Here is a 16,573-nt window from a genome sequence, read left to right as displayed (position 1 = left end):
GCACGTTTGAATTGTAAATAATCTAAGCAGATCAGAGTCATGTATGTAAAGTTGCCTAGGTGGACCTAACTTTCTAATGAAAATCTGCGTCCCGGGAGGTTTTTAGTCTCACCGATCCATGGATCGGCAGAGTTTTCCTTCAAACCCGACCCCAAAGCCGGGATGCATTTCGTCATTAGGACTTTAGGAGAATCCTAGCGTGTTACTCTGCTAGATTATAGTTGTGTCGCAGATCTGGGCAGTCTATGAGGGTCTATGTTAAAGTGGATTCATCCCTTTGAGATGTAAATTGTAAAAATTGTAAAAAAAAATCATGATGAAATGTGTCTTGAGGGTTGAAAATGTTGTAAATCCCCTCATGAGTCCTAGGTCCTAGGTGCTAGGTGATGATTCCAACGGCTGGGTTTGATGATCCGTCTTAAAATAAATTTAAAATTTTTTTTAATGAATAAAAATAATAAATTCATATATAAAAAATAAAAAATAAAATTAAAAATTAAAAAATTTGAAAAAATAAAAAATAATAAAAAATAAAAAGCATAAAGCAAAAACCCTAAGCAATAAAATAATAATTTTTTTTGTGGATCACCCAAAACTAGCCGTTGGGATCATTTCCTTTATGTAGGGTCTTAGGGTCATTTTTAGTTCATCTGATCTGTGAGTCTGTACTGAAAGCTTTCTTGTAAACTGATTTCTGATTAATAAAAAGACTTTGGGGTTCAAACTGGCTGGTGTTACTCTCTGGAACTGCTGTGAGGTGTTTGAATTTCTGCATATTTCAGTTTTTTTCAACAGTTAAAATAGCTGATTTTTTTCAGAGCATTGTGAGTACAGGTATCTTGCTCACGTGCTAGGGTCTGAATGCTGTAGGGTTTCTGGAAAATGGCAGGTATCTCCATTTTCCCTTGAAATCTAGCAGCATCTCTTGCCCTTGTTTGCTGATGCTTGCTTGAGGTGTGCAGGAAACTTTTAGGTGAAGGTTATTTGTGGGCGTTTGGGGAAGTTCTGGGCTGAACCAGCCGACTCCCACAGGCTGTTCTGTGCAGAGCCCAGCTGATTGTGCCCTGGGTTAATTATTTCAAGTTTATTTCATGTTTTACATTGAGAAATTTTTCTGATTTACAGTGAAGTTCACAGTGAATTTTCTTCTGATATTTCAAGAACATTACTGTCATTATGGTTAAATCTGGCTGCCTAGAGCTGTGAAAATTTTGAATTTGGTCGATTTTTGTGAAAGGTTTACTGTGAAATTTTGCATATGTATCTGCCAGATATTGGGGTTTCCTTGCAGTGGCAGTGCGTAGGTCATTGTTGCTAGAAACGGCAGGGTTTTATTTCCAGCATCTCGACTTAAAATAGCAGTGCATCCGAGAGTTGTTGACTGTCTCCAAACCGCCGGCAGCATTGTTGAAACTTGGTACCGGAGGACAGGTGGTTCCCTAAGGCTTTGATCTTTGGCCTAGGGAAAAGTGTCCAAAAGAATTTAATTTTTCTCCTAAAGTAACTTTATAATTTTTATAAAGTTAAATCTAATTTGAAAGTGACTTTAAGTGATAAAGTTACTAAGTCTAATTTTAAAGTGACTTTATAAAGTCAATGAAAAATTAGAAAGGAAAAGTGACTTTGGAAATAAATGACTAAGTGGGTCTTTATTAAAGTGGGGTGAATTAAAAAATAGAAAGTGAGATTTAAATGAGCATTTAATCTCAGCCATTGATCTAAATCTATTTCAGCCATTGGATTTAGGGATCACCCAAAAGTCATTTAGGGTTGGGTTAAGGGAGGAAAAGGAGCAAAAGATCATTCATTCTTTCATGAGCAGATTGGGAGAAGGAGAGCAAGAGAGCAAGGGAGATTTCTGGACAAGGAGGAGAAAGAGGCAGCAGTTTGGCACACACACCAAGGCAGCATTTCAGCAAATCTGAACAGCATAAAGAACAAGCAGAAAAAGGCAGATTTAGTGAGCAAAACAGTGAAAAAATTGATTTTCAGCACGAATATCGAGGAGGCGATTTTCTGCACGAATTTCGAGGTCTGTCCGTACAAGTCCGTACGGTCGTCCGTACAGTCCGTACAGTCCGTACGGTCCGTACATCCGTACGTCTGTACAGTCCGTACATCCGTACGGTCCGTACAGTCCGTACAGCCATTTTCAGACTGTCTGTTAGCTGAAAAAACAGATAAGTTTGCTTGCTGGAAAATTTCTGTTTTTGCTGATTTTTTGCTGAAAAATATTTTCTCTGTAAAAGGCATTTTCCAGAAATAAAGAAGAGCTCTCAAACTGGTTTTCCCCAAGAGTTGTAGGGGGTTTTTCCAGGGTCAAGTTGACCAAAAATCACTGAGTTTAAATGTGTTTTTATGGCTGTTTTAATTGCTGATTTTTTATTTCTGCAATTTCCAGCACTCTGAAAAATTTCCAGAATTTGTGTTTTCAGCAATATTTATTTTTTCAGTCTGTTAAATGTATGGCTATGGGAATGGGCATTTAACTATATGGGAGAAATAAGGTGAAACTGAAAACCGGGGTGGGAAACAGAAAATTTTACATGGTATCAGAGCTTGAGTGCTGAAGGGCAGTTTGGGACAGCAAAAGAGAAAAAATACAGCTGCTGATTTTTCACTCAGAAAATTCCAGCAAGCTGATTTTTCATAAACAGCAGGTTTATCTTTACAACAGCAGTGCTATTTTTCAGTTTTAGGACAGCAAGATGTCATTGGGATTGAGGGTGGAGGATAGGTTGGATGGGCATTCAAATTACAGCGTTTGGAAGGAGAGAATGCAGAGTATCTTTGAGGAGGCAGAAGTCTGGGATATCATGGTGCATACAGCACAGAACCCTGTTGTTGTGCCTACTGATGCTACTCAGTTGGCAGCTTATAATAAAAAGAACAACAAGGGTAAGAGGCTGATTCTAGACGGAATCAAAGACCATTGCATTCCTCATGTGAGAGGAAAGAGCAATGCCCATGAGATGTGGACAGCATTGTCCAATCTCTACCAGAGTACCAATGAGAACCGGAAGATGGTCCTGAAGGAGAAGTTGAAGAACATTAAGATGGGGAATGATAGTGCAGCTGGATATCTCACAAAGATTACCAATGTGAGAGATGAGTTGGCAGCGATTGGAGAGGCCATTCCATCCACTGAGTTGGTGCGTATTGCAGTGAATGGCCTCCCCCGTTCATGGTTGAACTTTGCTGATGGGGTTTGTGCACGTGAGACCCTTCCCACATGGGAGAGGTTTTGGGATGATTGTATACAGACAGAGATCAGGAAAGGACAGCTTGGGGCAGCCAAGCCAGTTGAGCAGGATGAGGACGTAGCACTGATGGCAGGAGGCAAGAAAGGCAAAGGGAAGAAGCAGGCTTCCACAAGCTGTGGTGGAGGCAAAGGCAAAGGTAAAGGTAAACAGGGTAACTCACAAAAGGACTATTCCAAAGTGAAGTGTTGGAATTGTCAGAAGATGGGACACTATGCAGTTGTGTGTCCGGAGAAGAAGAAGAAGAAGGGGAAGACCCAGGATGTGGCAGCGTCAGCTGAGATTGAGGACTTTGCAGGTCGTTTTGACCGGGAGTTTGCGTTCACTACATGTGAGTCCTCTAGTGCAGGATCACCTGCCACACAGGTTCAGAGGGAGCATGCTTTTCCCTCGATTAGCGGAGCATCTACAGGTATCTGGTATGTGGACAGTGGGGCTTCACGTCACATGACAGGAGTCCGGGAGTACTTCTCAGAGCTTTCAGAGAGTGGCACTGATATTGAGGTAGTACTCGGTGATGACAGAGTTGTTAGAGCAGTCGGGGTGGGGACAGTGACATTTCAGAGGGAGTCCAAACCTCCCTTGAAGGTGTCAGAGGTTCTTTATGTGCCAGGGATGAGGAAGAACCTCATATCCGTCTCAGCGTTGGAGGACAAAGGATATGAGGTACTGTTCAGGGAAGGACAGGTGTTGATGTATCCCAGGGGCTCTCCAGCTGATTCAGCTAGAGTGATAGGTGTACGCCATGCAAAGGTGTACAAGTTTGCATTCCAGCCCCCTTTGGCATTGAGCTGTAGTACCGACAGCAGAGCTAGCAGTTCTGAGCTATGTGAGATTTGGCACCGCAGGATGGGGCACATGTCTCATGGAGCCTTGAGGACATTGCGGGAGATCACTACAGGTGTGCCAGATTTCAGTACTGATCACCATGATACTTGCAGAGGTTGTGCGATGGGCAAGTTTGCCAAATCCCCTTTTCCCAGCAGTGACAGCAGAGCGACGGGGATACTTGATTTGATTCATTCCGATGTGAGCGGTCGGATGTCTCATGTTTCCTTGAGTGGATATGAGTACTATGTCTTATTCATTGATGATCACTCCAGGAGGACCTGGATTTATTTCTTGAAGACCAAGAGTGAGGTCTTCAAGCGGTTTCAGGAGTTCAGAGCTCTTGTGGAGACTCAGACAGGTCGAAAGATCAAGTCCCTGAGGTCGGACAATGGAGGAGAGTACACCCTTGGAGAGTTTGTTGACTATTGTGCAGAGGCAGGCATTAGGAGGGAGTTCACTGTTCCTTACAACCCCCAGCAGAACGGGGTTGCGGAGAGGAAGAACAGATCCATCATAGGGGCTGCCAAAGCCATGTTATATGATCAGGGGTTGCCATTGTTCTTGTGGGCAGAGGCCTGCAACACAGCTGTTTACTTGCAGAACAGGAGTCCGCATCGTGCCTTGGGGCACATGACTCCGGAGGAGGCTTTCTTTGGGAAGAAGCCTGATCTTGGTCATCTTCATATCCTTGGATGCATTACATACTCCTATATACCCAAGGAGGAGAGGACCAAACTAGAGCCCACCGCAGAGAAGGGTATCTTTGTGGGCTACAGTGAGACCTCAAAGGCCTTTCGGATTTACATTCCTGCACAGAGGAAAGTTGTTGTCAGACGGGATGTGAAGTTCGAGGAGGACAGGGCCTTTAGGAGGTCACGGGAGTTAGAGTATCTGGATCAGCCAGACCCTCAGCAGCAGTTGAGTCAGTCGCAGGGATCCAGTGGGCAGGGATCAGGAGGATCCGGAGGTACATCTATGAGGATGTCAGGTCCATCAGTGAGCAGTGGCTCGCCGAGCCAGAGGGGTGGTGCTTTGGGCAGCATACAGAGCAGTTCACAGAGCAGTTCACTAGGGAGTCCACTGATGGACAGTTCACACGGTACCTCAGCTTCTACAGGTTCAGGTGCAGGCAGGAGGACAGCAGACAGACAGTCAGGAGTTCAGGCTACTGATGGGATGAGGAGGAGGAGTTTCATTCTCCTATGGGAGAAGCATGCTTAGGGAAGAGGAAGCCCAAGTGGCTTCAGGACACCTTGAGAGATGCCACATCTGTTGCTGAGCCGAAGAGGCCGGTCAGAGAGAGTAGACCACCTGAGAGCTTTTGTAGCTATATGGCGATGGTTACCAGCATCCTTGACTCTGAGCCTTCTAGCTATGAGGAGGCAGCTAGCCAGCAGGTCTGGAGAGAGGCCATGCAGGAGGAGTATTCTTCTATCATGAAGAATGATGTTTGGGAGGTGGTGCCGAGGCCTGAGGGCAAATCCGTGGTTACTTCCAGATGGCTTTACAAGGTAAAGCATGCTGCAGATGGCAGCATTGAGAAATTCAAAGCAAGGTTTGTGGCTAGAGGGTTCTCACAGGTAGAGGGAGTTGATTATGAGGAGACCTTCGCTCCCGTGGCTCGATATACTTCGATCCGCTCCATTATATCAATAGCAGCAGAGATGGGTTGGAAGATCCACCAGATGGATGTGAAGACCGCATTTCTCAATGGCTTCATACAGGAGGAGGTGTACATTGAGCAGCCACAGGGCTTTGAGGTGCATGGGAAGGAGTCCCATGTGTGCAGATTGAAGAAGGCCCTTTATGGCCTGAAGCAAGCTCCCAGAGCTTGGTACTCCAGGATAGATGCATACTTGCAGGGGATGGGTTTCACAAAGAGTGAGGCAGATCCGAACCTTTACTTTATTGTGATTGGTGAGGAGCCTCTCATTCTGGTGCTGTATGTGGATGACTTGATCATTACAGGTGCAGAGAGACTCATAGAGCACTGCAAGAGAGATCTTGCAGCGGAGTTTGAGATGAAGGACATCGGCTTGATGCATTACTTTTTGGGTTTGGAGGTGTGGCAGGAGGAGGGGCATTTCTTCCTGGGGCAGGGGAAGTATATTGTGGACATCCTTAGCAGATTCCACATGGAGGATTGTAGACCCATGTCGACACCGATGATCACCAACTGGAAGAAGCTTCATGCTTCGGATTCCGAGTTGGTGGATCCCACATTGTACAGGCAGCTGATTGGTTCCTTGATGTATTTGGTCAACACCAGACCAGATATCTGTTTTGCAGTCAACACGATGAGTCAGTTTATGTGTGAGCCTAGGAAGGTTCACTGGGTGGCTGCGAAACACATTTTGCGGTACTTGCAGGGGACAGTGGATTATGGTCTGGACTACAGGCAGGGAGATGGAGTGAGATTGGCAGGATACACTGATTCTGATTGGGCAGGTTGTGCTTCTGATAGGAAGAGCACTTCAGGGTGTTGTTTTGGGTTGGGTTCAGCAGTAGTGTCATGGTTCAGCCGGAAGCAGCAGCCAGTAGCACTGAGTTCAGCGGAAGCAGAGTATATGGCAGCCAGTCTAGCTAGTTGTGAGGCCATCTGGCTTCGCAAGATGTTGTTTGGCTTATTTGGTCAGCCGTTGAGACCTTCAGTGATTTACTGTGATAATCAGAGTTGCATTAAACTCACGGAGAATCCAGTATTTCATGACAGGTCAAAGCATATCGGGATCAGATATCATTTCATCAGAGACCATGTTCAGAAGGGAGCTGTAAAGCTTGAGTATATTTCCACTGATGAGCAGGTTGCAGATATTCTTACCAAAGCCTTACCACGGGGCAAGCATGTCTACTTCAGAGACAAGATGGGTGTGGTGAGGAACACCTTCCTCGGTAAGAGGGAGTGTTGAAACTTGGTACCGGAGGACAGGTGGTTCCCTAAGGCTTTGATCTTTGGCCTAGGGAAAAGTGTCCAAAAGAATTTAATTTTTCTCCTAAAGTAACTTTATAATTTTTATAAAGTTAAATCTAATTTGAAAGTGACTTTAAGTGATAAAGTTACTAAGTCTAATTTTAAAGTGACTTTATAAAGTCAATGAAAAATTAGAAAGGAAAAGTGACTTTGGAAATAAATGACTAAGTGGGTCTTTATTAAAGTGGGGTGAATTAAAAAATAGAAAGTGAGATTTAAATGAGCATTTAATCTCAGCCATTGATCTAAATCTATTTCAGCCATTGGATTTAGGGATCACCCAAAAGTCATTTAGGGTTGGGTTAAGGGAGGAAAAGGAGCAAAAGATCATTCATTCTTTCATGAGCAGATTGGGAGAAGGAGAGCAAGAGAGCAAGAGAGATTTCTGGACAAGGAGGAGAAAGAGGCAGCAGTTTGGCACACACACCAAGGCAGCATTTCAGCAAATCTGAACAGCATAAAGAACAAGCAGAAAAAGGCAGATTTAGTGAGCAAAACAGTGAAAAAATTGATTTTCAGCACGAATATCGAGGAGGCGATTTTCTGCACGAATTTCGAGGTCTGTCCGTACAAGTCCGTACGGTCGTCCGTACAGTCCGTACGGTCCGTACGGTCCGTACGTCCGTACGTCCGTACGGTCCGTACATCCGTACGTCCGTACAGTCCGTACATCCGTACGGTCCATACAGTCCGTACAGCCATTTTCAGACTGTCTGTTAGCTGAAAAAACAGATAAGTTTGCTTGCTGGAAAATTTCTGTTTTAGCTGATTTTTTGCTGAAAAATATTTTCTCTGTAAAAGGCATTTTCCAGAAATAAAGAAGAGCTCTCAAACTGGTTTTCCCCAAGAGTTGTAGGGGGTTTTTCCAGGGTCAAGTTGACCAAAAATCACTGAGTTTAAATGTGTTTTTATGGCTGTTTTAATTGCTGATTTTTTATTTCTGCAATTTCCAGCACTCTGAAAAATTTCCAGAATTTGTGTTTTCAGCAATATTTATTTTTTCAATCTGTTAAATGTATGGCTATGGGAATGGGCATTTAACTATATGGGAGAAATAAGGTGAAACTGAAAACCGGGGTGGGAAACAGAAAATTTTACAAGCATCTTTCCAAAAAAAAAAAAAGAGCATAACATTTGGCTGGAAAAGAAGGCGGTGGACCCTTGTTACTGTCGAATACCTGCAAGTCAAAAACAGAAAACTTTCTGAGCATGTTTGTCTTGATCGCCATTGTGTGTACGCATATCAGGTAAGTACCAAACCATTTCTCTTGCTGCTATCATCCTCTGTCTGTCGTTTTCTTTTGACTGCGCATTTCAAATATATTTTCCAAGTAAGCACAGTGTCACGATTTGCTATTTCTGGGTATTCATCGATATTTATTATGACTGTGTATCATTGAGCGTGTCCAGCGTGTTAAGCCTTTCGTTTTGGAGTTTTTCCCTTCAAAATCGAGCTCTACTGTTCAGCTCTTCTTCTGCCTGCCGTTCAAACTTGTCATGCATCTCACCGTGCTTGTGATATCCACGAAACCCTCTTCCACGTTGGAAAACCCTGTCACGCAATCCTCTTCTCGTCCACTTCTCTGCGTGCTGGTTTGATTGCAACTCCATATCTGCATTTACATTTTCCTTTGGGTATTAACGTCTAAACGTGGGCACGGATCAGGGTTTACGCCTCCATCACCTGTGCGTTACTCAGTCACCTTCGAAGGCCTCTCACCCCGCCGCTGAAAGATTGAAAACCTAAACCAGTGGCACCGCTTTCATCGTTTTCGCATTTGATTGCTCTGCTCTCGTTAGCTAAACCCCAGCCCTCCGTCATCCCGTCCAGCAGCCGCATCTTCATTTCAAATCACGTTTTTCAGGTCACGTATGCATTTTTTTTCGATTTGGTTTGTAAATGCCTGATCCTGGTCTGCCTGGCGTGTTATCCTTTGCGGTTTTGAGCCTTCTCTCTGCAAATGCACAGTCGATTTCATAATTTTGGTTTGTATGCGTAAGTGTGATAGGGTGTAGTTAGGGTTTTGGTTTAGATTTTATTTAAAATTTGTATTTCTTTTTAGTTTCCATAAAAAGGGAAAATCAAGCAAGCAAATGCGTTTGTAGTTTGGCTTTAGGATTAGATTAACTATTAAAATAGACTTTAGTTTCAGATTTTAATAGTTTGTTTTAATTTAGGAATTAAATTTTAGTTTGATAGCTTTACTTTTATTATTTTCTTTAAAAAAAAAAAAAGGGAAAAAAGAGAGGGGATTTAGATTTAGTTTAATTAGTTTAGTTTTAGAATAATTTTTTAGATTTCATTTTCTTTTTTCTTTTTTTTTTAAAAAAAAAAAAAAAAAAAAAAAAAAAAAATTTAGAGCTTTGTGGTTTTACTGATATTTTAAAGCGTTGCTCTCTTTATGTGGTGATAAACGATTGCTGTCTGTGTTTCATGTTCTCATATCATCTAGCCAGTAGTCATTCAAGCACCTATCTCTTAAGGCACTGATCTATCAAATTATTGGAATCATCTTAGTGCGTCTCGTCTCCCAGCCCAACTGTCTGGCAGTTGGCCTTCATCTTTCCTCAGGGTCTACCCCCCTTAGCCGTGGGAGACAGGCTTAAACGGAGAGACCGGGGATCAGAGTGACAGCCCCCGGTCTGAGCGTTGTCGTGTCAATCCGCGCGACAACAGATGTCACCCATTGGTGGTGGGTAACAGAACCAAAACCCTTAGCCACAAAGGCATCCCTTTGAAGCCAATTTACTCTAATACCAAATGTGGGTTTTAACTTTGTACAATTAATTATTGCAAACAAATTCTCAATTTAAAAAAAAAAAGAATACAATGGCACACACACATTTAACACAAAGATTTTACCTTGGAAATCCAAAGCATGAAAAAAAAGGCAAATTTTTTTAGTATATTAAAATCCTACAATACAATATAAATCCTCAATCCATTAACCCTGGATTATAACACAATCATAGTTCCTTAACTGAAACTACATTACCATGGACCACAAAACCATGTGCTATGAAACAGCCAAAAGGCGAAAACCATACGAAGAAAAACCACTCGATGAAAACCTGTCGATAAAAACCTAGCACAAGGGGCTTGTTGTGCAATGAATACAACACATACCCAACAATCACTGTCTAAGTCTCCCTTCGTAACTTCACTACAAAAGGAGTATGATTCATCATGGACGTTCAATCAATGTAGTGGATGCATAATAATTTATCCCTGGTTGAAAGTTCTTTCAAATTAAGAAGAGAGACTATGAAATTAGTCTCATTTTTCATATTAAATTTGTCAATGCATTGCATAAATTCTTTTTACATTCTAACCAAAAGAAATTTCTAGTAATTTATGTCATTGCTTTTATCACAAATTTTGTTCCCACTTAAGGAGTCAAAACCCAATAGCTTTGGACACAGCCTTCTACACTACCCTAAGAGTTCAAGAATTCCTTGCTACTAAGATCTAAAAAAAAAAACAAAATAGTGGAAGCCTTGCATATGATGAAGTTTCCAATAATGAGGAGGATGAAGATGACTACTATCATGAACCAGTAATTGCACAGTTTGAGCCATATGTAGATAATCTAATTCCAACAAATGACCACAAAATTAAGTCAATGGGACTGTTGAGTACAATGATGTCAATACAAAGCAGGAGTACCAAGAAGTCTTTTATATAAGAACAAGAAGTAAATTAGAAACATGAAGTTTATATGTGAAAACGCGAAAAAACCCTCAGATTCAAGTGCAAGCAGCCACAACAAGAGGGAAATGTGGGAAGGGAAAGGATCTAGGGATTGGGTCATGATCCACTAGATATACCTCTCCTAACATCCAAGGCCAAATGAAGAAAACTTAAGATAGGATGAGGCCCTGAAAAATAGCTAGGGGAAGACCTGGACCCTCTACTATGTTGCTGCCTAGGTGATAACTCGCAGTTGATGTCTAGGGGATCAGATCTGCCTGCTGGTACGAGATACGGTCTGGCAACGTCTCTGGGGCCTGTAGGGAAGAGCCAAGAATACAGATTGATTTGTTAATTATTTCCAATGATGAGGATATATTTGAAAGAAGAAGAACAACAAATTAACCATGCAAACTTGATTCTACAAGGATTGTTATTTCGATATCAGGATCAGTCATGATTAAAGATGATGGAGATGCTTTAGGACATAGACCAGATGAGAGTTGCCTTTATGCTACTGAGCAAAATAACCCTTCTAAAAAAGGTCTTCACAACATATTTATAATGGCAACCTCGGCAATCTATTTCAGCAATGAAAGATAAAAAGAAGAATGCACTCAGATGCAACATTCAAGCAACTATTCCGAAAGACATCACCAATTTACAGTGAAATAGCATAATTATGCCACCTCGTGGCTATTTATCCCTCTAGCGAGCAAAGTCAAACATTCAAATGGTTGCTCCCTTGATTGCATGACCAATCTTCCATTCAAATGTGTGAGTTGCACAGGAAATCCTTCATCATTGTAAACCAATCTTGGGCCGAACTCATCACTATTAAATACAATGCCGAAAATATAACTGTTACCTTTTAAATCATGGGCACTTCCTTCAAGAACTCATTTAATGTCTCTTTGTGCATCAATTAGGTTGATAAAGTAGATTTTGACCACATCAAAGGGTTTGTTATGCTCATCCATGTTAAGGTATTCTCAATATAAGTGCATCAAGAGCTCCTCCTCGTAACACATTTACTACTTTCTTTCATGCAAAACAATTTTACATTATTTTTCAAAAACCTAAGCTTGTGTCACAAAAATCTGTGTATATTGTGCATACAAACAAAACTTTATAAAGCATATAAAGTAAAATATAAAACAATAGAAGAAAAATATCTTGACATTAGCCAGTACCATAACACCAGAGAATGAGTCTGAAACGGTGGGAACTCTAAGTTGAAAGGGTTACAGAAAGTGTCATGCCATGAACATTGACAATGTCATTTGGTCACATCAACAGATTGCTCTGCACAAATTTGAACATGCAAACCCTGGACCATGAAGTTATCTGAGTTTCTATTTCAGTTAGACTAGGATGAAGGGTTTAACATACAGAATGGATCATTAGAACCAGCTATTGTACAGTTTATAAGAATTTGAGTATAATGTGCACTAAGAAAGGAAAAACAATAATCTCAGAAGTGATGAAATCAAACAAATCTTATGAGACTGTTCATACATGGAACATAACAGCCTGCAGACAATAAGGAAGGTGGCATACAACAGCTCAAACATGGCATTTTATTCCATAAATCAAAAGCAGAGGATGAATGTCTGATAGTACAAACAGGGAATCTACTAACAACATTAAGAACATATCGATAGAATATAGATAGACAAAACACCCAAAAGATGCAGTAGAGGCAAATCCAATTAACAGTACCAGCCATGTACAGACAACAATATCTACTGAATTAAACCTGAATATATAACAAATTGAAACAAATAAATATTAAACGTCAAAAGCAAAATAGTGCTAAAGAGAACAAGCCCCCAATATCGACTGTGATAGCTGATGCTGCCTGAAACACACCCATCCTATACATGGTTGAAAACAAAATTTAGAAAGAACCATTGTAACCAAAATTTCCAAGAAAGAATAAAATCCAGTCTTTCTTTACTTGGCCTGTACAAAAAGCTAATAAAAATACAAGGCAAAAAGAAAAACATTAATCCATGAATTTGGAAATAACTCGGAAAATGGTACCTGTGTTGCCGATACATATCTCGTTTTTTAGCATCTCTATCTCTCTCCCTCGGCGAACTCCTACCACGACGATGATCCTACATATACAAAAAATGTACAGTAACCATCCAATTACATATATAGTGAATAGTTTTGCTACAAAAAGTTAGGCATACAACCCAAAGTGATGATGGGTAGCAACCTTATCTAAAGCAAGTGAATCCAAGCCAACCAGTGTTTGGTCTTCTTCTTCTTTTTCTTCTTCCTCCTCAAAATCATCTTCCAGAGCACTCCTCCTTGGCTCCAACTGACCAGTTGCTTCAAGAGTCCACCTGTTAATTTTAATGCCATATGAGAAATAGTAACGTATAAATAAATTTGCAATGTGAAAAACTGAAGTTTTGATCATCCTCCAATTGGTAAAGTAACACCTATTGTAACATTTGAACTCGTGACTAGCAAATCATCCACCTTTTTTGTCATCCTCATCAATGTCAACTTTAGAAATAACTTTTCCTTCATCTTGCAATGGGTAGAGAAAATATAGCATGAAATGCAACTAGGAAAATATGTGGATTTGAAACACCACCAGAGCTACAAATATACAGATTCAAGTTCTCAAGAACAATCAACAGTAAAATTGAACAAACTGTATATCTAACCACACTTTCTAACTTCCAATTATCTTATATAAGTATGTCCGACCAGAGTCAACTTAATTAATTTACCACCAACAAATAGTTAATGATGAAGTTGAAATCAAAAAGCACAATTGCTAGTTTACATTCTTAATTCACATAACTAATTTTAACACAAGCATTCCCAAAAAAAATTATATAGCTTTGCACTTGCCTTATGCACCAATCCCTAATAAAACATATAAAACATACATGAACAGCACATTTTGCAAATGTCAAACTTCTAAGTTTTATGAAAATCGTTTTGTCATCCCATTCTAATAAGTTCTTTAAATGTTCAGTGCTGAGAAAGAATGGAGAGAAGAACCTCTGCAAATGAAGTGGCAGGATCTAAGAGAACGTGAACACTAACAGGCAATTAAAGTGCTTATAGAAGAAGACAACAATAACCAAGCAGAGAAAGTGGAAGGGTGTGGCAAACCAGATCTAAGAGAAGGTGAACACTAACAGGCAATTAAAGTGATTATAGAAGAAGACAACAATAACCAGGGAGAGAAAGTGGAAGGGTGTGGCAAACCAGATCTAAGAGAAGGTGAACACTAACAGGCAATTAAAGTGCTTATCGAAGAAGAAAACAATAACCAAGCAGAGAAAGTGGAAGGATGTGGCAAACCACAAAGGGATGGTTCAAAATGGAGGACAGTAGATGGAGCCGATGGTAGAAGTGACAACAGTGGGAATGTCAGGTTACAAGGGACAGCCACTTCATCCAACAGGAAGGATACTTGGACTGTGCAAGGGCAAGAAGGAACATGTAAGTAAAGTGACATAATGTCCACATATCAGAAGTTATTGTTAGTCTAGACTCTATAATTTTGACTTTGTGTCATTATTATCACTAATATATTATAATTTATCACTAATATATTAATGCCCAACAGATGACCACAAAAGTAGGTCAATGGGACTGTTGAGTACAATAATGCCAATAGAAAGTAGAAGCACAAAAGCAACTCCTATATAGAGTAAGATGTAGAATGCAAAATAATAATCTAAGCTAAGACCTGATCACTGGAAAATATAAGTAGAAAGCCGAATTGGAAGAAAAATGGATACAGAGCAAAGAATACAAAGAGTACCCAAGTATCAGGGTGCGCTAGAGCTAGCTCCCCTAAGCCCGTGGCCAAATGGAGGGAAACTCCAAATAGATGAATGTCCAAAGGATGCACTGCGAAAAGATCTAGACTGCGTCAGGCATTGTTTCCTGAGAGAGGCAAACAGGCACTAGACTTGGATGAAACTGCACAACTGCTGGTATGATATCGGGAAGAGAAATGTCACTGGGGTCTCTAGAGTTGGAGTATAACACTCTAATATGACTAATGTAATGAAATGTAATAAATGTTGATGTTTGTATCTTGGACAAGTACTTCCACACAGGTCTAATTGTCTAGACATGTGGAAGTCGTCCAAGGCCTTCAACTGTAACAAATTTAATTAAAGGAATTATTAAAGTTAATTGCATTTTATACCAGCCTAGATCCATTTTAACTCTCGATCTACCAAATGCCGAGAGGGATCAAATCTCTTTTCACTCTAAAAGAGGTTTTCATCTCAGGAGATTTTACCGCTCTCGGCACTTGGTAGATCCAGAATTAAGATGGATCTAGGATGGTTTAATTTCCCCCTTAAATAGGCTATATTCCACATGAATACCATGTTAGTTTCTATAGCATCGGATGTGTTATAGCCCCAAAATTTGGTGGAGAGGCTAGAATACATGAGATCTCCAAAACCCAGAAATTGTTTCTGGAAATTCCACCTAGAAGTATCTCAATTAGATTATTAAACAATTTTTAAATATTTCCCAAGTCTAAACTTAGGGAATATGGTTAATTAATCAGTATTAATTGAGATAATGTGAGAATAGTCTATAAACTCACACGGATTGACCTCAAGATGATTCTAGCCCTTGACTAAAATTTAATCTTGGTTGTTGGAAACCCAACAAAGGATTATAAGAAGAAGTCGATGGGCACCTAGAGAAGACACACCAGAGAGTTCAATTTCCTTGGCAGTTCCATTTCCAAAGAGCGGCAATAGTTGTCAGAGAACCAGAAATTCGAGGCAGAGAGTGAGAAGCAGGGACAGTGAGGTCGGAGGAAGTTTTCTAGATCCAGAAAGTGCATTTGCAGAGAGGCAAAAGTACCACAGTGAGGCTTGTTACACACCATTTTGTGGGTGATATCCCTAGGACATTTTTTTCCCCATGATGGTCCTCAGTCGACAGCCCCTCACAACAACTAACCATGGGGTCCCTCACCCATCTATCATGATCGTATGTTTGAAGGTGGGCCTCCCAAACCTAAAGGTATGCCTTGTTATTTGGTAATTGAGTATTCTAGTTTATTTATCATGGAAACTTTGGGCATGGATTAATGGGGGGATTTAGCGGAAAGAGTGGTCTAGGTCTGTGCTCTTGTCCCCTAGGTCTCTTTTGGGATGTTAACCTTGCACCCTAGTCCCGTGGGATCTCTTTTACTGACCTATTGGTTTTAGGGATGGTACTACATGGGAAACCCTAATTTTGGTTGTGTGGTCCCGCTCCCTGATTCGCATATATTACTCCCCTTCCGCTCATTACACCCCCAATCATCTCTCCTCCCACCTGGGTCCACATTCCTCCACTGGGTCCACATAGGGTCAGCCACCCCCTCCCCTTGCCCCACATCTTGGGTCAGGCCTGGAATGATGCCCGGAGGTTGATGCAGCTAAAAGAAAAAGAAAAAGCATAATTGGCCACATTCAACAGGAAATTGTACCACAAAATGAAAAAGATGGTCGGGACAAAAGCATTTAGCACGTGGGCAAAAGCCATGACATGAACCCCATTCCATGGCCATCACCCTGGTTCCTACATGGCCCTTGATAAGCCTCCTTTATCATTCAGGAACCTGTTAGCTCTGCTATATAACGAGGATTTTCAAGGGTCAGAGATGAGCTTGATCTGCTTGGTTCTACTCAAAAGGAAGCTCATAATGGTCATCTTCCCTTTTTCCTTCTACTCCGTTTTCTCTCCGCCACCTCCATTCCTTTATTTTCCCTTCTAAACCCGAAATAGCCCCTTTGCCTTTAAGCCCCGAGCACAAAGTCTAAA

The 16,573-nt window shown here is 41.0% G+C and overlaps 1 protein-coding gene across 1 annotated transcript in view; it reads right to left on the bottom strand.

The window, feature by feature from the left end:
* Nucleotides 1-16,573, bottom strand: part of LOC149185547 (uncharacterized) — a 152,243-nt gene that overhangs the window by 23,257 nt on the left and 112,413 nt on the right. The window contains exons 5-6 of the mRNA XM_089410723.1: nt 12,981-13,110; nt 12,800-12,876 (exon numbers count right to left, since the gene is read on the bottom strand). Coding sequence (XP_089266849.1) covers nt 12,800-12,876; nt 12,981-13,110 — 207 coding nt within the window. The remainder of the gene's footprint in view (nt 1-12,799; nt 12,877-12,980; nt 13,111-16,573) is intronic.

Source organism: Pinus tabuliformis, chromosome 3_1, assembly GCF_031772625.1.
Source record: "Pinus tabuliformis cultivar Carrire ecotype Pingquan chromosome 3_1, CPIR1, whole genome shotgun sequence".
In the NCBI taxonomy this organism is placed as follows: domain Eukaryota; kingdom Viridiplantae; phylum Streptophyta; class Pinopsida; order Pinales; family Pinaceae; genus Pinus; species Pinus tabuliformis.
This window is presented reverse-complemented; position numbering and strand designations above follow the sequence as displayed.